Here is a 22,736-nt window from a genome sequence, read left to right on the forward strand (position 1 = left end):
ACACACACACACAGTACGTTAATTTTTTCACTGAAACACAATCAGAGAGTGATGACACTGATGCTTTTTAAGTTCACACAACGAAATACAAGACGCACTCCAAACAAAGTCTCCAGGTTCAGAGTTAGTCCTGTTGTGCACAGCAAAGACACTGCACATCTGTTAGAAGGACACAGAGGTGGAAAGATGGAGGACAGTGATGTTATGACAGGAAATAAAAGAAGGTGATAGACTCACTGCAAAGACAAGCAAAGGAAGAGACCAAAAACTATGGGATGTACCTTTGAGAAGTGGAGCTAGGAGGGAACAGAGGGGGCAGGAGCAATGGGTGAGGAGCTGCTGAGAGAAACCAGACTTACTCTTGATTAACAATGATGGCTGAGGAGGGCGGGGCGGAGGCTCCTCTGGAGAATCAAAAGCAAATACCGCCACCGCAAAAGAAGAGACGGGAAAAAAAGACAGCAGCAAAGATGGGAAGATTAGAAAGAAGCAGGACGTAAATGTTAGATTATATATTAATGTTCTGGCAGCAAGAAAAATGAAAAGAAAGTTATTTGGTGGACGTTTTTTTCCAAAGCAAGATCTGCATTGCTACAACCTTTAAACTTAAACCTACGAGCCATGATGTTAAGAAAATGATAATAATTAATAAAAAAACAGGATAGCTGCACCTTTAAATGTTGAATCTGATTATTTCGCAAGTGATCGACAGGCGTATTTAGAGCAAATACATTTACAGATACAGATACAGAGGTTAAACAGCTCTGATAGATATTCAACACAATCTCATCCCAACTCATCAAATACCACCGCTTTGTCAGAGGAGCTACATGTCTAGATATTTTAGTATGACGCGCTAGGTACCCTGCTGCGTTTTGGACATTCAGGGATGGTGTGTTCACTTATACTTGTTAGATGCATTTTGTCTTCTACTTGTTTTGTATTTATTTGTTCTTTTAAATGTTATTTATTTTAAAAAATGTCTAGATATTCACTTATACATTTACGCCCTTTACATTATGTTAGTTGATGGCAACGTTACAAACTGACACTGCCCGCTGTGTGTCTGTATGCCCATACCAAATTCTGGTATGACATGACAACATTATTTCAAAGTGAGGCCTACAGAGTGTAGTTTCAGTGTCAGCACACAAACCCTGCCCAAGACTTTTAGCTCATTAGCGAAACGCTAAACGAGTGTGGATCAGCCATTCCAACCCTTTGACATAAAATGACATGAAGCAAAGGACACTGTTAGAAATCTTTTTACTCTCAAAAGACAAAGCCAAACTCAGAGGCCTCAGGTCAAAACATGATTTAGAAAAACTTGTTCAGGCTTTTATTTCCTGCAGCATTGACCGCTGTAATGATCTATTCACAGGCCTTCTTATAAAGACAATCATACAGCTTCAGCTCGTACAAAACACAGCTGCTAGAGTTCTTATGAAAACCAGAAGAAGTGACCACATTACTCTGAAACTTAAAGGGACATTGTGTAACATTTTCAGTTGTTTATTGGCAAAAATTGATGTCTGCATTCATAAATATGTCATCACTGGTGTATTATTACCTCCACCAATAATCTGACTTATTTTCGTAAAAGGAGAATTTCGGATTTGTTTGTACATTGTGCGGGTAAGTCGTCTGTGGGGTTCCATTACATTTCGCCATCTTGAGAATACACCCGCCAGCAAGGGACATACAGCCCCGCCTTCGGCGTTTTCGTTGAGAGCCAGGCCAGCACTGCGTGACTGAGGAGCCGAAGGAGAGGAGCAAGAGGCGCTTCGCTACTACCCTGGCAAATTTGAAACAAAGTCCCACTCTTTGAGCATAATGCAGGACCGTGCATATGCAGCATCATGGGAGACGGAATCCTTGTCGCCAAGAAAGCGCAAAAGGGAATAGAAAAGGCAGCGTGACCGGCGAATTAAAAAAACATCGGGGTAGCCTTTCCCAGGTAGAGAGAGCTGCTGAGGGAGAATGGTAATGCAATCACAGGCCAGCGCAGCTGTTGGCTGTTAGCCGCTGTTAGCGGCCAGTCGCTAACAGCCTCATCCCTCTCCTCGCATCACTGCGCCGCTGTTAGCCGCTGTTAGCCGCTGGCCTGTGATTGCATTACCTTTCTCCTTCAGCAGCTCTCTCCACCTGGGAAAGGCAACCCCAATGCTGACCCTTGTTTTTTTAATTCGCCGGTCACGCTGCCTTTTTGATTCCCTTTTGCGCTTTCTTGGCGACGAGGATTCCGTCTCCCGTGATGCTGCATAATACATGATCCTGCATTATGCTCAAAGAGTGGGACTTTGTTATGCGGCAGTAGTGCCGCTGGCCACTAACAGCTGTTAGCGGTGCAGTAATGCGAGGAGAGGGATGAGGTGTGTGAGGTTGAGCCACTTGTCAGTTGTCAAAGGACGAGACGTGATTGGTTTGTTTCAATTTACATCCGCCCCAACAGTCCTACATTGTAAACACAGCCAGCATGGTGAGGAGGGGGTTTGTCAACTCGCGTCGCGTGTGTCTGTGTAGGAGCCTGAATGAATACTCCATGTAGTATCGGATGACATGGTTTCATCAGTGTTATCATAGCTTTTTGGTACACAGTGGCTACAGTTGTTGCAATACGTGTTTGAAACAGTGAGGCGCTAGAGTGTGCCATCTGTTTGAATACAATATATGATTTCAACGTTAGATGGGAGAAATTCCTACACACTGTGGCTTTAAGTTCTTACACTGGCTTCTGATAAGTCACAAAATTGACTTGAAAGCACTGCTGCTTGTTTATAAACCATTAAATGTGTTTCAGCAGTCAACACCTGCTACACCTCTCAGATCACTGCAGAGAAACATGTTGGTAACACCTACTGTAAGAACTAAACATGGCGAAGTAGCATTTAGCTGCTGTGCTGCTCGGCTCTAGATACAAAATGATCTTACTAGACTGCTGATCTTTATTATGGTCATCATTCTTATGTGGTTTAAATATTTATTTGGAGCTCCTATACTCACTTCTAGCTCGTCCTGGTAGCTGCGTGGGCTGAGCATTACTGAGGTCCACACTCAGGACATCAGGAGGATCCATGGGATTACCGAGGTACAAACTGCAGGGAGGAGAGAACAGACTCAATTACAGTAAAAGTCAATTCAGTGAATCTACTCAACCTTGGTGTTTGCAGTAAGATGTCTGTAATACTGTGCCACTGCCACCTATTGGGGAGAGTCTATCATTACAACTCAGGAAAAACTACTCAGACTTTTAACTCCTCACTTCCAACATGGGGCATAATTATGATAAATATTTATGAAGACATTTAGATCATGTAAAAACCTCTGTGGGTGCAGTTTGGTGCTGAATTCAGATGACACTAAATGTTAATAAACTGGTCCTTACTCGTCGATCCTGTCAGGGAAGCCCCAGCAGCGATGAGGGTTGCTGTCTCCGTGTCCTGTGTGGATGAAGCTGTTCTTCAGCGGCCGGCTGATGTCATGAGCTGATAAACCCGCTACTGATGTCACCACGTTTCTGGGGAAAGGTCCGACCTTAAGGGTCCGCTTGTTTTGACCTCGCCACCAGTAGTTCTCTGCCCTGAAAGACGCAGAAAATACTGAGGATGAAACATGGAGAGTCATCTGTGGGGCTTTACCACAACGAATAAATCTGCTGGACATTTAACATTTTAATATTTACAGTGTAGTGCATTTAGCTTGATAGACAATAAATACATTTTGATTAGTGAGCATTGATGAGCTGGGTAGTTGGAAAAGACCAATAGGCTGTTATTATTTATGGAATAGAGATGCATTTTATTTTTCCTTTAAGCAGTGTTTAAGAGTAATACGGCTAGCAGGTACAGATTTGGAGGAGGGCCTCTTATTTCAAAGTCTAAAGCACTTGTTAACACCCACCTCCCCTCTATGATGGTGATGACATCATTGACCTGGATCAGGAGTTTGTCGGGTTCGTCAAAGTCCTGCAGAGCACACATGTCTGTGGGCATGGTCTGATAAACACACACAAACAAAGACACTCAAAAAACACACATTAGACACCACAGTAAATTTTAACATGGCAAACATTTATGATTCATGAGGTCGTATTGTAGCTGGTTGTCAATCTCCTTTAAGCACTTCCAACATGAGGGAATGTTTCAGCTTCTGCTTTGCAGTAACTCCACTAGGTGGAGCCAAAAGTCCATTTATGTCATGATGGATTACTGCGGGAACACTGAGCTCTCTCCCTTAAGGTGTTAAGATGACTTTTGAAATGTATTAACCTAGGGATTACTGATTGCATGCCCTAAAATGTAATTTGTTATGTATTCCATTTGATTACTCAAGTTAAGTAATATATTCTAAATACTAATTCTGAAGCCAGTTTTCTGGGAAATTTAGTCAACACTTGCATTTGGGAATCACCTTATTACTGTCTTGAGAGAAAAACAATCTGCAAGCACTCAAAACACAAATGTTTTGTCTTGCAACTGATTGTTTAATGAAAAATGAATTCACCAGAGACCAAAGAGTCCAGTTTTCATTAATCCTCTCTTTCATTTCCACAGCTTCAGTTAACCGCAGCATCTTTAGATACAGAGAGCAACCTGGTTGATTACAAGCAAACTTTGCAATTCTGACAGCGTCCTGGCCGTACGTCTCCTCTGCCACTCTTAAGTGGTGTGTGGAACGTGCACTATGCACACACAAATAGCTGCACATCTTTTTAAAATCTGTTTATGGGGAATTCATGCCTCATATACATTTTAGAGCAAAAAAAGAAACAAAAACAAATGAAGTAATCCCTTCAAGTTATCTATTTGAAAGGTCCAGTGTGTACCATTTAGGGGGGTATATTGGCAGAAATTGAACATAATATAATATGTATGTTTTCTGAACTGTTTAATCACCTGAGAATAAGAATTGTTGTGTTTTCTTTTCCTTAGAATGAGCCTCGTCCTCGTCTACAGAGATCGCCATGTTGCCTTGTCATGTTTCTACATTAGCCCAGATCGGACAAACCAACTCTAGATAGGACCACTCATATTTTTGCGTCAGTCACTGTAGTTAGCAGCTCTTCCACGACAACAATGTCAGAAAAAAAATTATTATTTAAACGTGAAACTGCTTTATTCAGTGTTTTTGCCAGTGTAAATCACCTGGTCTGAAGAAAGACCCTCTGAGGATAATTCGGCTCACGGTAAAAACCTCCTGAACAATTAACACTGAAGGAATTCTAACCAGAAGTTTGAAGTGGTTGCAATCTGCAGTCCTCACCACTAGATGCCACTAAAGCATCCCAAATCTTACACACACGACCTTTAAAAGACAACAATTTTGGTAAAATGCCTCAGCTTTTACGTGTCGAAAAAAAGGCGGTTGCTAACAAGTGACTACAAACCCTGTCAGGGACATTAAACGTCATCATCCCCGAACAGGTGAGAGTGCTGGCAGTCCGCCATTACAGCTTCTTATTTAGCTTAAACAGTCCGATTTCCCCATTATACAATGTTTTTAAAATAAAGTGGCCAAAATCAGTTGAAAGCTTAGTGGCGGTGATGGTCAAGAGTCATGCGACCGTGGAGTAGTCATGTAGTCTGTTAAAGCCTAACGTTAGCTTTTTACTTCTGGCAATCACAAAGTGTTCATATGTTAAGATTATCTCGCTGAACAAAACCTGTAAGTATCATAAACTTGTGTTAGCCACAGAGCTTATTTTCTGACATAATCCAAAACGCAAAGCAAAAATCACATTCACTTTCTCTTCTGGGAACCAGTGCAATGCTAAACTAAAATCGTTTTTTGATGTCAGCCCTGGCACACTATATTTATAACTTATAATTATAATATATTTAACGCCCTGGACAGACACCTTTGGCTGCCCAAACAACAGCTCTCATACCTCAAGCAGGAACTCTCGCAGGGCGACAAAGGTGGGTCTGTCGTCTGGTTTCTGAGCCCAACACTGCAGCACCACATTATAGATATCCTGCGGACAGTCCTCAGGCTTTGGGAGGCGTTCACCTTCTTTATCGATCTTGTGCAGGATCTAGGGTTATTTTTGACCAGGGAGAAACAATTGAAAGAGGACAACCGAAGAATAAATCAGTTACTTTAGCTACAAGACCATTTTGTATACATACTGTAAATGTCAATATTTCTTTGCTGTGCGTGTTTACCTGGCTCCCATTGAGGCCCAGCCAAGGCTCCTGGCCATGTGTGAACATCTCCCAGAGAGTGACTCCAAACATCCACGTGTCTGTAGCATGGGAGAACGTTCTGGTCTTCAGGCTCTCCGGGGCGCACCTGCAGCAGGACGAACAACAAACTTTAACTTGAATATTAAAAGCATTTTTTAAAGGTGCACTGTTTCTCTAAACTTATAATAAAATCACACATGTACATGAATGAAAACAGTACAAAGAAGATGGATTGCTGGCTGCTTGGCCGAAGCAAAAATTGGGACAGACACCAAAACAAAACAGCAAGCATTGTTTTACAAGAATGATCATCATGGCTGGAATGCAGCTCTGACCAATCACATCTCTCTGTGGAAACTTTCCGCAATAAATTAAAGCACGTTCACACCCTAACCACTAAAACCACTTGTATCCCTAAAGTACAGCAAGTCCAGCTCTGCTCTCTACGTCCACCCACCATGCAAAGGGGACCTTTCGATGCTCCTGCATGACGTAGTGCTCATGGTTGTTGGGCAGCGCCCTCATCAGGCCAAAGTCCCCAATCTTTACTCTGTGAGCCGACGCCAGCAAGATGTTCCTGAAGAGAGAGGGTCAAATGTTTTACTGTTTTATGTACATTTGTAAACTCATAAACTCAACCTGGACTCTGTGTTCCCATTTTTTGGTGCCTAAGTGACAAATGGAGAGAACAGTTTTTAAACTTTCACAGGGGTTTTCACAGTACAATAAATGTCTCAGAAAATAGCACAGCTTCAAGGTATTACGCAATTATCACCATGAGCTTTAATATAATAAAACTTGAAACAATTATTGTAATGGAAGTATATGTATAAAGTTTGACAGACAGGCAAGCAGGAAAGAAGATGTGCAGGTGAGATTCTTCATCCGGTTGCATTTGTTTTCAAAACCATATCACAGTATATTACTGTAACTCTTGTACAGTGCTGAGCGAGACCGCTGCAGCCGGCAATGGAGAAACAGGCTGCAATGTAGCCACTCAGGGCCATTAAGTATTGGACCATGGGGTCCAGAGTCTTTAGCTGTTCGACACCCCCCGCCCCCGGTTACATTGCAGCCTGTTTCTCCATTGTTGGCTGCAGCGGTCTCGCTCAATACTGAACTAGGGTTGCAGCGATATATTGTGATAAAAAAGGGGCAATTATCATGTTGTGTACATTTGCTGTTTATTTGAATGGAGTCTGGTAGGTTTAGCTAAGGTCAGCCTTAGCTAAGGCTTGCCACCGGCTGCAGTGCTTTTTTCTCTCTCAGTACTAGACCACTTTCAAAAATTATTGTTTCTATTAGTGACTTAGACCCAAAAACACTGGAAAATAATCAGAATCAGGACACCTTTAATTGTCATTGTATCATTAAAAAACACAATGAAATTAGGAGAGCTACTCCTGAAAGGTGCTGACAGTTAAAACCACGTCCTCCTTACATTCAGCCATCCAATCCTCACACTAATAAATAACAGACAATAAGTGTAATAGGTAAAAAACTACACATATTACGACTGTGAATATTGCACATAAAGTGTAGTAATTACACCCATAATAAAAGCTTCATCCTGTGTATTTGAATTCGGTCAAAGTCCTTATTGCTGTGGGGAAGAAGCTGTGATTGAGTCTGTTTGTCTGAAGCGCCTTCCAGAGGCACTACAGATCAGATGGAAAGTACCGAAGTTTCCCATAAACATACATGCCTTTTATTCAGTACAGTATGACTTACACATACCCTTTTTAGCACTGCAGTGTAAAGTAATTTTTGGGGAATTTGGGATGTAGCTGTCACTATTGTATAACCTTATAACCACAATTTAAAGTGACTGCCAGTTGATTTTAACTCAGGTGGCGTACCACTAACGCCATAAACACACTCACAGACGCTCCCAAAGCCCCCCAAATACAACAGCAACAACGAAGATGAGGAAGGAAAACTTTAGAGGATTAATTGTTGTGGGCATATGTTTTTGATTTTTTAATCAAGACTTATTTATTTGACCATTTGTTGAGAGGAGAATGAATCATCAAAATGAACTTGACCTTAAACATGAAATTTAAATCCCATTATGGTTTTAGTGAACGGTTACAACCCTAGGAGATGAACAAAACAGATTTTTTTAATGGTCAATTCCCATTCAGAACGGGATCCAGTCACATAAAATACAATCCATGTGATCCCGAAACTCAGGACAGGTTTTAACTGAAGGCATCAAATAAACCTGGGATGTATCAGGAATACAATTAAGATCTTCAAAAAAGTCCTGTGTTTAAAACCACAGCTTTAACTGTGAAAGTGACTCATTTCTACCAGCCATTAAGATTTTTCTCAGGCATCTACGTCGTGTCAACAGTTAAGTGAAAGTGACTAATTTGGGCAAGACCAAAAACTTATACCACCAAGTGCAGCCAGCCAACCTGTGACTCATTTTACTTGCGGGCCAAGTCTCCCTGTAATGGCCTGTAAATTTTTGGGTGGAGGAGAAGGAGAAGCAATATAAATAATTCAACATACCAGTAAAAAAAAAAAAAAAAAAAAAAAAAAAAAAATCCCTGAAAGAAAAACAGGTTTTATAGAGACTGTGAGAATACATCCTCTTTAAAGAATAAGTCTTGACCTTTTCACAGCTGCTGAAATGTGTAAAGTCCACCTTAAAAAGTTTTGTGCCCCTACCTGGCTGCCAGGTCCCTGTGGATGAACCTCCTCTGCTCCAGATAGGCCATGCCACAGGCCACCTGTACGGCATACTGACACAGAGTGTGGATCAACACTGGGCCCTGTGGACGAACACATCGCAGACGCTCCAGCAGAGAACCCAGAGGAGCCAGCTCGGTCACCTTCAGGACACGGAGAGAGGAGGAGGAGACAGAGTGGGTGAAAAGAGGAGTATGGCAGCAAAAAGCAGAAGGACACGAAGAGGAAGAATGATGTAGAAGAATGTAACAGAAAACACTAAAGCAGAGAAAGAGACGTTGGCAATTGGTAATCATAACATGATCCAAAAAAAAAAAGGCAGTATACATTAAACTTATGCCAGAGGAAATAACTAGAAGGTAACAGCATGAAAACAACAAGGCTAAAATGTCAGCCCTAATTTTAGTCTTCCTCTCCCTTCCTGTCTCATTCTCTCTTTGTTCACTGTCTACCCTCATGACAAAGACCCTAAAGGGTAACCTAGACCCTATTTGCCCATGTTTTTGTGTCTAAGTGACTAATGGAGACAGCGGTTTTTGAAATTGGTCCAGTGCTGAGCAAGAGCGCTGCAGCTGGCTGCAATGAAACCACTCAGTGCATATTCGCACTGTCAATTTGGGTCCACTCAAACGGTTTGTTTTTGCCACTGACAGGCTCAGAATATTATTCTGAGTGTCCGATAACATTATGGAAAGGATCCCTACAGAGACAGACATTTTTGTTACAGAGTAGGATCATTTTTATTTAACCAGAAACAGCCTCAAAATCGCTATCATCAAACCCACCAGACTTCATTTAAATCAACGGAAATTTTAGTGTGTATAGAGCCAGCATATTTTCACATCTAACTGGATGAATTAAGGGTTTATTTCAACCAAATCAGAGCTGGTGATTGCTGGAACCGTGGGAAGATGAACCAGAATTACTTTTGTGAGTTTTATTTTGCTTCTGGTGACTTTGAATGAAATGTGTTTAATGATGATAAAATTACTTAAATGGAGTTTGGTAGGTTTGGTAGGCGATGGCGGTTTCGGGGCTGTAGTTGGTTTAACAAAAAGGTCTATCTCTGTAGGGATCCTTTCCATAATGTTGTCAGACACTTAAAATAACAATCTGAGCCTGTCAGTGGCAAAAACAAACACTTTTAGTGGACGTAAGTTGACAGTATACCATTGCCTATTAATGTTACACTGCAGCCTGTTTCATCACTACCTGCAGCGCTCTCGCTCAATACTAATCCCATTTAGACATTGTTGTTCCCATTAGTTGCTTATGTTGTGTTCACACCAAACGCGAAGCAAATCGTCCCCCCGAAACGTCCCCAAAGGATCTCAATACCGGTTGGCTATCGCAGCACGAATTGGTCGCTGAAGTTCCAATTTTTCAACTGGGAATAAGCGCATGACACGAAATCGCACTACTCACTTTATTGACACCGCTTAATTCGCATATTTCGTGTCCTCTGGGTCGCATCCATCGTGTCTAATTGCATCTTCACATTGACTTTACATGTAATTCACTTGCACTAATTGTTTTATTCACCCCCAATGTGAGCAAAACATTAGACACAAAAACATGGGAAAAAGGGTCCAGGTTATGAAAGTTACCTTTTAATACACTTGACCTGATTTCAATAGACTTAAGTTCAAGAGGCAGGCTAAGAGTGCCAGAGAGGGGCATTTGTGTTAAGTGTGTGTGGGTGTAAGTGAGAGTACAGGCTGACTGATGTGTGTGTATATATTCCTCCCTGTGTGTGTGCGTTTTTCTGTGTGTCCACTACCATCTTCATTGGGTGTGTGAGCACCACACCGTAGAGGCGAATGAGGTTCTGGTGGTCCAGGGAGTGCATGGCGTTGACCTCACAGATGAAGTCCTCTAGAGCGTCGGGCTGGCTGAGCACGTCTGTCTTCAGACACTTCACAGCTACGTTCAGCTGGAAACAAGGGAAGAGGGTTTAGTTTAGTTTTTTATCAACAGAAACGTAAAGCATTTATTTAAAATGAAAAAAATAAATAAATAAAAAATTCTCCCTGTTTTTTGGAATTAATAGGATTATTACAGGGTGTCTACAGGTATCAGACAGTTAAATTTAATGCCTTTTAAGACACATTTTAACCAAATTTAGGACAGAAACACATCCTCTTTGTTGTCTGAATTAATGAGATAATAATCTTGTACACTATACTTTGTTCTGAACCAATTAGATTATCTCATTAATCCAGAAAAAAGAGCAATTATATATGAGTAAAGACAGTATGAGTACACAGATTCATGCACCTGCTTTGATTTATTCCTACATCAGCACAAAATGGAAACAAGCTGCATGTTTAATGCAAAACAAACAACTTTAGTAGTGTGCACATGCTCCACTTCTTTCTTTGACAAATAACTCCAACGTTTTATACAACTAAATAAATGTAAAGTGCAGGTCTCCTCACCACTTTCCCTGAAGGTGTCAGCCACTCTCCTCTCTTCACTACACCAAAGGAGCCGTCGCCCAGCTTCTCAAACAGCGTCAGGTCCTTCTCTGGGATGAGGCAGGTCAGAGCCTGCTGCTGCCCGTCAAGAGGAGCGCCACCACCAGGCTGTGTGGCCAGGACGCCCTCCCCGAGGCCCAGTGGAGGTGTGGGAGACAGCTTACGAAAGGAGGAGGCCAGCTGGCCCTGCTGGGGGAAGTCTCCTCCGTCTGGACGCTTACCACTGAACACCTGGAAAGGAACAGAAGAAGAGAAAGAACAAATAAAGCTGGCTGTAGAGTGAGGTTAGCATAAAGAGAGTGTGTGTAGGAGAAAAAATGTGGTAAAAAAGTTGGGGGAGGTCAAATAATGAAGAGAAAAAACAGAGAGACAAGTACAAGTAAATACGCTTCAATTAGGGATGCACGATAACTTTTCTTTTAAACTGATACCGATAACTTTCAGCTCCTAAAGGCCAATACCGATAACTGATAACCGATAACACACATACATATACATTATATATATATATATATATATATATATGTATATACCTAAGATCATGACATCAATACTATGAACAAAACCAAAACAGTTTTGACTCTTTAAATGAAGAGATATTTATTTTTTCCAATGAAAAACTATTAGCAAGCATCTCAAACATTTTCGAAAAGATATCAAACAAAAAAACTATTTGATATCTCAAATAAACATCAATTTAAATAAGGTGCATTACTTACTGATATAAAAATAAAGGCCCCTTGAACTGATGCAAATACATGCATCAGGATTACAAACTGAAAAAGTTCATTCCAGAAGTTCAAAAAAATAAATATATATGGAAAATGACTGCACTGAACAAGTTAGACTTGTCTGTGTAAACAAACTAAAAAAGTGCATTCCATAGTAACAAAAAAATAAGTTTAAAGAATTTTGGCTTATGGTTCCATTCAAATGAATACCTTTTCACTAAGGTAAATGGGGTTCAGTTGTTCTTTTATCTCATATTAGGAGAGAGAGACAGAGACAGAGACAGAAACAGAGACACAGAGTCTGTGTGTTTGAGATAGTGTTGTCACAGTACCAAAATTGGGACCCACGGTACGATACCAGTGACAGTATCACAATACCACAGCAAAAATGAGGCAGATGTGCCTTTTGTCATTTATAAAAAGATAAATCACTTTTCTATAATACATCAATGATATTTCAATGGAATAAATTACTTATTGACTTATTCATACTTCAAAAACAGCATCAATAAGTGATTAACATAGCGGGGATCAAAATAAAATAAATAAATAAAATAAAAATCAACCAGCCACCCTCCTCCCCTGACAGTCCCTTCATAAGTAACGAACAGTCCCTAAAGTTTCTCCTCTGATAGGCCACATACTGTGTGCTGCCATGGCTCAGCTGTTCAGGTACTTTTGGGCAGTCATGACAACAAGTTATTCACCTGGAGCCGGACTTCTTCGCCGGTAAGCTGTTATAATGCGCCGCCGTATTTGACAGGAATACGTATTCCTGTCCGTGTCTGTGACCCCCGTTCAACCCACAACCGGTGGGATTCGCCGTTACTGTTTATCGCCACACTGCCGACATTTTACTCTGTCCGTCACCGCACGCTGTTTGATTGCGTTATCAAAACACACCGCTATTATTCGGCCTTGCTTTTCACTTATTCCACCGAATACCGAATGTGTGTTTTTTTTGCAATATTCGGCCGAATATATTCGGTGCATCCCTAAATAGGAGCCTTCCCCCACTCCCCACTCCCCTCATCGCTGCTCTCCTCACTATACTGGCTGCTGCGCTGTGCAAGTGCACAGATGTCTCAGAGTGGTGGTGCATTTGCAAAAATGTTTTGAAGGAGCAGCAGCGGCGGCTGCTAAATGAATGTAGCGGAAACACTGATATGTACTGTGGAGTTTTAGTACCGTGGTCTACCGTTGGTACCAGTATACCAGTGTGTGTGTGTGTGTGCGAAAGAGAGAGAGTGTGCGCGTCTGTGTGAAATTATGACCGAGTTAACGAGCTGTTTTCCGACATGAGGGGGTATTCTTGAATTTTCCCAGTCAGAAAGAGTTTTTCTGATTATGCCGACGTCACTTGAATGCAGCATTCACTGCAGGCCATTCAGGTCTCATAGTGGGAGCGGGGCACTGCCGTTCTGACAAAATTATATATGTTATCGGGGCTATTTGTTATGATATCGGACTTATCGGAATGACGTAATAATTTCCTGTTATCGGCCCGATAGTTATCGTGCAGCCCTAGCTTCAATGTATTTGCTTAGTCATCTATCATTTAGACTATTTAATACAACTACACACCCATTTATTTTCAGATTCATTATCTAGAAGTGACAAAATCAGGCTTTGCCGTACACATGCATAAAACTAATAAAAAAGATGAATTAACCTGCTTATAAACAACAATATGAACCCTATTATGAGATAAACAAAGTGTCTACAACTGTCTGACGGGTTATAAAATCTCTCATGAACCACATTTGTGTTCAGTCCTCCACCTTTATTAGTCACTGAGCTGTCTGCCTGGTCACTTCTCACTCAGGAGACTCTGGGCTGTGGGTGGAGAATCAATTATGAATTCTATCTCTTGATCTTTTCCATCTCTGTCAGCCTTGAGGAAAACTACCTTTTTTCCACTCTACATCTCTTTCATCCACGTCAGCTCTCCCCATACTCTCCTCACCCACACAGAGGTTTGACCCAGTCACCCACTGCCGTAGGCCTGCAGCAACACTGTTTGATAGTATCATGTCTTATCAGGCTGTGATTATGGTTTATGGGTTTATGTTTTCACTGTTTGTTGTTCTCTTTGCATGGACAATGCCTTTGTACATGGGACGCTCGCTGTAACCACTGAGCTACTGGGCGCCCCAAGAGTTTTGTTTTTTTTTAATTTTTTGGTGTTTCCACTCAAGGTTTTTAAGCACAAATTAAAAATGTGCATAATAACAAGATGGGGGGGAACACATCTAGTGACAGCAAAGAGGTTAAAACTAGAAATGACTTTGCATTAAGAACTTGCGCCTGTAATCTACACTGCCAACCAGCACCACTGGCACCAGACTCAGGTAAGAGAAAATTTAAAGCAGCACGAGCAGACCAATAAAATCTGTTACAGTCTGAATGTAGCCTCCGTGTGTGTGGCTATAATTTTTATGAAAGTCCATGCCAGCTTAAGACAGGTCCCTCTACATGCCTTCATAGCTACTAAATCCACTGTAGGTGCAGAAGCTTCAAAGAAGAAGCATACTTCATTATTCAGCAGAAACAGTGAGCCTCGTCATCCTAACGTCTTCCTCATTTCCTGTTATAAATGCACGTCTCGCCATGTGTTGCGCATGTGGGCTGTGTGGTGTGAGGAGAGAGTGGTTGGAAAGCAAAGTCAAGTTATAGTCAGAGGATTGGAATCACCGCTGTCTAACAGTATTGTAATGTTATCTGGACCTGAAGACCCTCAACACACACACACACACACACACACACACACACACTGAAAACTACAGTATAACTACAGGCACAAGCTCTGGTGTGCACACTAATATAATATCTGTATATGTGTTAAACAATGTATGCACATCACATATGGTGGCATGTTTTCAACACAAAACCAATGGGTTCACTGTTAGAAAGCAGCTGTGTATAAGTATCGAAACACACACACACACACACACACACACACACGCACACACACTCTTATCACTAGAGGAGAGAGACATTTCCTGCCTCTTGACGCTGGCGCTGACAACACAGCAGGAATGACTTCGCTGTTCGGAAGCGCTCATTAGGAAGCACTATTAGATAAAGCGACCTGAATGTATCTGTGTGTGTGTGTGTGTGTGTGTGTGTGTGTGTGTGTGTGTGTGTGTGTGTGAGCTTTCCATTCCTCTAAATTTGAACCGGTACAATGTGTGTGCTGTGCAGAGCCATTAAGGGAAACCTTTGTTTAGAGGCCCTAAATAAGACTGTTTACCAAAATAGGAATGTACAGAAACTGGTGCTGATGTCAGACACCGGGGGAAATGAGTTCGAAGCTTCATTCATAACGGTAACATTCAGATTCTAAAATAAACACTTGAATGCTGCACTCACAGATCTTTTTAAGTCAGATTGTATGATGCACTTATCCTTAGTTAAGTTCCTTAGTCAGTGTGTTACCTACAGTAGATGTCAGTTGGCACATCACTTAGTTTGGAGAAGCAGACTGGAGTCTGACACAGAAGCAAAGCAATGTACTGCTGTGGATAGGGGCAGCAGCAAAACATATTTCAGCCACATGTATCGTATCAAGTGTACACTACATTTCCACTATTTTCACTACTAACCTTACTGTCAGACAGCGATTCCCGATAGGAAACGGGAGACATTATCACCCTCTTCAAAGCCAGACTCCATTGAGAAAAACAGTGATTCAACATCGCTGAACACAGGAGCTGCTGGTCTGTCGCTGCCACAATCAGATAGTTTGTCTGTGTTATTGTGCGACTTTGGCATCTAAAAGGGTTAGTCAGGTTCACCAAAGTCACACAATAGCACAATTAAGTAAGAGACTGAGGAAGCAGTAGAAAAGCAGCTCCTGTGTTTAGCGAGCTAAAATGACTCTTTCTGTCAATGGAGTCTGGCTTTGACAAGAGCGTAGATGGAGAAAAAAGCTTCGCCATCTGAAAAGGCTGTCTGCAGCAAGGTAAAGCAATGAAAATACTTTCAATATAATGTACTTTTGAACTGATATAGATAGATTTGTTTTTTCTTGGCTAAAACACGCGGCCCCGTCTACAGCAGTACATTGCTTATGGTGCGTTCATTTTGTACTCGGGGGTCGGAAATTCCCAGTTCCCAGTCGGAAGTTTAAACTCGAACGCACCTTGAGATCAGATTTCCAACTCGGAAACTCCAAGCAACCGCATCAACCCCGACTTAGGAATTCAAGATGGCTGCCGGTCACACACATAGTGAGTAAACACTCTGCTAAAGTACTGTTTATAGCAATTTTATCTTATTTGTTTATTAGGTCAGCCTCATCTGCGGCTTTCATCAGTTGGAGTGCATGATGGTTTTGAAGCTGTCTATACTCCGAAAGTGCAAGGGCAACAAAGGCTTTCTTGCGGGTGTCTATGTTTTTTTCCGACTTGTCCACCATCTCAACTAGAATGCAAAAACTGTTGTCAACTCGGAGGTGACGTCATTCCCACTTCCGACTTCTGACCTCCGAGTACAAAACGAATGCAGCATTAGCTTCCATGTCAGCACCTCTATCAGCTTCTCCAAACTGAGGACGTGCCGACTGACATCTACTGTTGGTAATACGCTGACTATGGATAAGTACCTCATACAATACGACTTCAAAAGATCCAAACTATTCCTTTAAACATATTTTTTTCTGCACACTTTCAAATAAAGATGTGGCTAAACTTTGAGTTACCTGAAGTCACTTCCTGGTTGGAGTTTGGGCAAAAGCTGGAGCTGAGGGCGGAGCCTGGTTTTATACAGAAGGTATTCCCATGGACCAAACCAAGAAATGTGACATCATGGGAGGGGATTAAGTGTTTCTTTGTGTCAGCTTTAGTTACTGTCTATGTTATTTGGTCTGATCAGCCAGTTTATATGATGCCCCAGTGTCTCATTCTGTTAAGTCTCTTTGTTGAGTTGACGTATAGTTTTATTAGCCTTATTTTTCAGTTAGTTATATTTTGTTTTAAGGGTCCTGTAACTCTAATTGTTACTTTCAGTCAATTGCTTTGTAAAATGTATTTTTGAGAATATAAACCCACCTTTTTTTTAAACTTTAAACCCGTGTTCTTTGTGCTTTGACTGCTTGGTCCACAACAACATCATAAAATATGACAGATACTAAAACTTCATTCAGCAGCTACCATTTAACATGTAACATGTCACACAGACATGTCTCTCTCACAGACAGAGCCATCTTGGATCTACAGCATTAATTAATGTCGATGTCATTCTAAGAAAGTGAATGAGATCAATGTGAGCTCATTACTGGCGGGTAAACAAAGGTCACCACTCAGAAAACGGTCCTGTCAGTGAAAAAGAGGTGTCAATGAATCTCCGGTGCCAAACATATTTGACTGGCCAGATATAAACAGTAGCAAGCGGTGTGTGGTTTCACATTCACACCGGACCAGACATGACATAATGCTGCAGACCTTTTTAAAAACACCACATCTCTGCGGTCACTGTGTGGTAAGTGGGTTTCAAATAGGAGGCTCGACATTCAAAAGATTCTGAGTATGGCAGAGTGCGCACGCACGCATGCGCACACACACACACACACACACACACACAGGGGGCTGAGGAAGCAGATTACTCTAGCTGAGTGAGGATGGTGCCAGAGGCGGAAACAGACAGGTGTAATTATAGAAGGCGAGCAGCGTCCTCTGGGCACCACGACTTCCACTGAGAACAGCAAACACATAAACACACTACAGAGTATTCCTTCACACACTTCGTTTCTCTGAGCTTTGTGTGTGCATGTAGGTGTATCATCATGTATTGTACAAGCTTCTGTATGAGGTAGCCTTTAGCAGTAGTGTGTATCTTTTCCGATGCACTGAGCTGTAAGTACCTCGTCACTTCCTGGGAGCTTCCTTACCGGTTGGAGACGCATAACTACGGTAACCCCTGCCAACCTCAGCACCACCACTATCTGTAAGCATGATGAACCTCTGGAGTTTTGGGTTTCATCACGTCTGGAGAAGTAACGTTACTTTATGTCAACAGGCATCTTCGTCGCCAGATGATGCTTATATTAGCTAAATGCTATCGTTAACATGCTAAGAAGCTGGTGTTTAGCAGGTATAATGTTAATTTGTGGCTTTCATGGCAGCCATCCAAATGGTTTTTGAGATATTTCAGAGAGGATGAAAGAGGTGGAGTGACGGACCATCATCTTTGGAGCCACGCTACTGGCATGGCTAACAAAATGCCTTATTATGTCCTCCATCTGTAATAGTACCCGTTCCATTTTCATCCGCTTATCCACGGCTGGATCGCAGGGGCAACAGGCCAAGCAAAGCACCCCAAACATACCTCTCCTCAGCGATGCTTTCCAGCTCCTCCTGGGGGACCGTGATGCTGTCCCAGGCCAGATGAGATATATAATCCCTCCAGCGTGTTCTGGGTCTGCCCCGGAGCCTCCTACTAGTGGGACGTGCTTAAAACACCTCTAATGGGAGGCGCCCAGGAGGCATCCAGATCAGATGCCCAAACCACCTCAACTGACCCCTTTCGGCGCGAAGGAGCAGCAGCTCTACTCCGAGCTCCCTCTGGATGCCCGAGCTCCTCACCCTATCTCTAAGGCTGAGCCCAGCCACCCCACGGAGCAAACTCATTTCAGCCGCTTGTATCCACGATGTCATTCTGTCAGTCATTACACAAAGTTCATGACCATAGGTGAGGGTTGGGATGTAGATGGGCCACGAAATCGAAACCTTTGCCTACCGGTTCAGCTCCCTCTTCATCACGATAGTCCGGCGCAGTGCCCACATCACTGCAGATGCCATGTTGTCACTAATGGTACTCCTTCTCCAATATTTCATGTTGTGTTTCCTAAATTTCACATCAGGCAGCAGAGTCATGATCAACTTTTTCACCTCCAGAGAGGTGTTTTTTACTTTCTGATGTTACAGAGCTGCCTTGGTCGCTGTCCACTGTTATGAGTATTGTCGCTACCACACTGCATTAAGTGTGTGAATTGTGTGAGTTTGTAAACAGATATTTTGATAAAGGTTTGCTGACATGCTCACATGGGTTCTGTCTCTTTAAGGGAGAAACTTCATGCTTCATGAGGCAACATGTCTGTGAATGCAGCACGCTCTGAATCTGTGTGTCAGCAACTCTTGTGACTGGACTCGTGTGTGTGTGTGTGTGTGTGTGTGTGAATGTGGACGTGCTCATCCTCATGTGAAGGGTCAAGCTGTCTTATTCTCTGGGGGGGTTCTCCCTATAGATACATATGCATCTGTACGGAACATTCCAGATGTGTTTCTCTTTTAAAAACAAGTAACACAACCGATCAGGAAATGGCCTCCTCCATAATCACACAGAAGCAACACCTTGACATCGTGTTAGCGCTATGTGACCACTCACCAAAGCTGTAGACTTGAGACTTGCACTCTCTGCAGCCATGCACATGATTCTGACACACATATCATTTACCTATGTGCAAAGTCGCTGCTTTAAGTTAAAGAAAGAAGTCCTTTTTGTTAATAGTAAACACTTAACATAATTATTTATTAACATTTTGTCTATTGTATTGAATTGTATTACAGAAATAACTTCTCTTTTATGTCACCTTCCCTGTTTGAAACAAGACGTTGGAGGTGGCTGCCACCTACTGCGCCAGGAATTTGTGATAAAAATATCTACATCAATAAAATGTTTTGTCAACGCTCTTACAGCTTTAAGGAATACTTCACCTGCCAAATGACCATTTGCATATCAGTTAACCACCCTGTGTTATGTTGAATTCAGGAGGGAATTTCTTGAAAGCCTCCACGGTGAATGAAGAATCTAAAAACTGAGAAAATTTTTGATGAATTGGAGTACAAGGCGGCCATGTCTAACAACAGCTAAACTACAAACTCTCACACAACTTGAGCAGTTTAATCAAAGTCTCATTTATCCAGCTGTATGCTCAGTACTTCCCAAACAGAGAGATCTCTCTGACAGAGAACTTAACTTTACTCTCTTTAATGCCAGACTTCATTTACGTAAGCAGTAATTCTACTTCACTGAACACAGGAGCTGTTGGGCTACTGCTGCCTCCATTAGTTAATTTGTTTGTGTTTTTGTGTAACTTTTGTGTTTCAAAGGGTTAATTTGGATACAGCAGTCATACAATAAGACAAACAAACTAACTGATTTAGGTAGCGTTAGACCAGCAGCTCCAGTGTTCAGGAAGGTAATATTACTGTTTTTGTCAATGGAGTCTGGCTTTGAAGAGAGCATAGATAAGTTTTACTTTCCACACAGTTGCCCATCAGAAAAGACTGTCTCTTTGGGAAGTACTGAGCACATGACTGGATAGATGAGACCTGGATTATACTGCATGAGTTGTGTGAGAGTTTGTAACCAGATGTTTTAATATAGTTTTACTGTTGTATCACACAGACTCCTGTGACTTAAAGCCACAGTGTGTAGGAATTTCTCCCATCTAACGTTGAAATCATATATTGTATTCAAACAGATGGTGCACTCTAGCGCCTCACTGTTTCAAACACGTATTGCAACAACTGTAGCCACTGTGTACCAAAAAGCTATGATAACACTGATGAAACCATGTCATCCGATACTACATGGAGTATTCATTCAGGCTCCTACACAGACACACACGACGCGAGTTGACAAACCCCCTCCTCACCATGCTGGCTGTGTTTACAACGTAGGACTGTTGGGGCGGATGTAAATTGAAACAAACCAATCACGTCTTGTCCTTTGACAACTGACAAGTGGCTCAACCTCACACACCTCATCCCTCTCCTTGTATTACTGCACCGCTAACAGCTGTTAGTGGCCAGCGGCACTACTGCCGCATAACAAAGTCCCACTCTTTGAGCATAATGCAGGATCATGTATTATACAGCATCACGGGAGACGGAATCCTCGTCGCCAAGAAAGCGCAAAAGGGAATCAAAAAGGCAGCGTGACCGGCGAATTAAAAAAACAAGGGTCAGCATTGGGGTTGCCTTTCCCAGGTGGAGAGAGCTGCTGAAGGAGAAAGGTAATGCAATCACAGGCCAGCGCTAACAACGGCTAACAGCGGCTAACAGCGGCTAACAGCCAACAGCGGCGCTGGTCTGTGATTGCATTACCATTCTCCCTCAGCAGCTCTCTCTACCTGGGAAAGGCTACCCCGATGTTTTTTTAATTCGCCGGTCATGCTGCCTTTTCTATTCCCTTTTGCGCTTTCTTGGCGACAAGGATTCCGTCTCCCATGATGCTGCATATGCATGATCCTGCATTATGCTCAAAGAGTGGGACTTTGTTTCAAATTTGCCAGGGTAGTAGCGAAGCGCCTCTTGCTCCTCTCCTTCGGCTCCTCAGTCACGCAGTGCTGGCCTGGCTCTCAACGAAAACGCCGAAGGCGGTGCTGTATGTCCCTTGCTGGCGGGTGTATTCTCAAGATGGCGAAACATAATGGAACCCCACAGACGACTTACCCGCACAATGTACAAACAAATCCGAAATTCTCCTTTTACGATAAGTCAGATTATTGGTGGAGGTAATAGTACACCAGTGATGACATATTTATGAATGCAGACATCAATTTTTGCCAATAAACAACTGAAAATGTTACACAATGTCCCTTTAAATTCATCAAGAATTCTCTGTGTTTTTGGATTCTTTGTTCATCGTGGAGGCATAGCGACAAACACATTTTTCTGCATGAATTCAACAAAGCACAGGGCGAGTAATTAATATACAAATGGTCATTCTAAAATCTTGACTGCTGACAAGGACATTTGAAATAACTGAAGTCGACCTGTCACACGTGTAACTGTTCATGCCTTGTAAACAACCAGGACACTGCACATATTAATCCTCAGAGTGTAATGTGCTACCCGAATAATCTCGCCTTGCCTATATTAATGTACTTGTCTTTACATAAAAAAAGAGATTACGCAAAATTAATTTGGCAAGGTGCTGCAAAATTTAATTCTAACATCCGTATAGGGGAAACTGTGGTCGAGGTGTTAAGTTTCTGTGTGATTGTGTCCACACCGTGACAGACACACAGACAGACAGACGCCACCACGGCGACATAATGTCAAGCATACCACCGACCATAATAAATGACTTGGGTGTGTGTGTTTGTGTGTGTTGTGTCTGTCTATGTCTGTCACCTTGCTCATCCAGGACTTGCGCTTGCACATGGCTTTCCTCCTTTTCACGGCCTCCCACAGTCGTCTCTGTCCTTTATGACAAAGAGAAAGAGACAAGACAAAGAGAAACACACAGATGGTCAGCGGCAGACACAAAACAGATTGCAACCTGTCTGTAAGAACCACAGGATCAGTTAAGATTTGAGTTACAGAAGGTAAACTATATTGACTTTCAAGATTGTCTCCCATGATTAAAAGAGAACTCAGAGCTGAGAATAAAGAAAAAAAAGAGTGGATGATAAAGGGGGTAGAAAAGATGGAGGACACACACATACTACATGTGAGAAGAGATTGGAGATAAAGCAGATTCAAGAACAAAAAGATGGAGAGCTCAGAGAACAGTGAGATGAGAGGAGGAAAAGATGTGAGGAATATATAACCAGGAGAAGTGGGTGTAATTAGACTTAAGCGGCTCGGTAGCGATACCCTGAGGGCCTCAGTAACTGGATTTAGAACATTACTGCT

The 22,736-nt window shown here is 42.2% G+C and overlaps 1 protein-coding gene across 5 annotated transcripts in view; it reads right to left on the bottom strand.

Annotated features, from left to right (window-relative positions):
* Positions 1 to 22,736, bottom strand: part of LOC117272132 (activated CDC42 kinase 1-like) — a 78,853-nt gene that overhangs the window by 14,438 nt on the left and 41,679 nt on the right. For 3 of the 5 annotated variants that reach the window (XM_078173147.1, XM_078173144.1, XM_078173145.1), the window contains exons 3-13: positions 22,233 to 22,303; positions 11,321 to 11,590; positions 10,663 to 10,815; positions 8,862 to 9,025; positions 6,643 to 6,762; positions 6,165 to 6,291; positions 5,888 to 6,034; positions 3,901 to 3,995; positions 3,386 to 3,580; positions 3,004 to 3,095; positions 360 to 404 (exon numbers count right to left, since the gene is read on the bottom strand). In XM_078173147.1, coding sequence (XP_078029273.1) covers positions 360 to 404; positions 3,004 to 3,095; positions 3,386 to 3,580; positions 3,901 to 3,995; positions 5,888 to 6,034; positions 6,165 to 6,291; positions 6,643 to 6,762; positions 8,862 to 9,025; positions 10,663 to 10,815; positions 11,321 to 11,590; positions 22,233 to 22,303 — 1,479 coding nt within the window. The remainder of the gene's footprint in view (positions 1 to 359; positions 405 to 3,003; positions 3,096 to 3,385; positions 3,581 to 3,900; positions 3,996 to 5,887; positions 6,035 to 6,164; positions 6,292 to 6,642; positions 6,763 to 8,861; positions 9,026 to 10,662; positions 10,816 to 11,320; positions 11,591 to 22,232; positions 22,304 to 22,736) is intronic. The other 2 variants (XM_078173146.1, XM_078173148.1) reach the window with 1 other exon arrangement.

The sequence above is a fragment of the Epinephelus lanceolatus genome, chromosome 12 (genome assembly GCF_041903045.1).
Source record: "Epinephelus lanceolatus isolate andai-2023 chromosome 12, ASM4190304v1, whole genome shotgun sequence".
Taxonomy (NCBI): Eukaryota; Metazoa; Chordata; class Actinopteri; order Perciformes; family Serranidae; genus Epinephelus; species Epinephelus lanceolatus.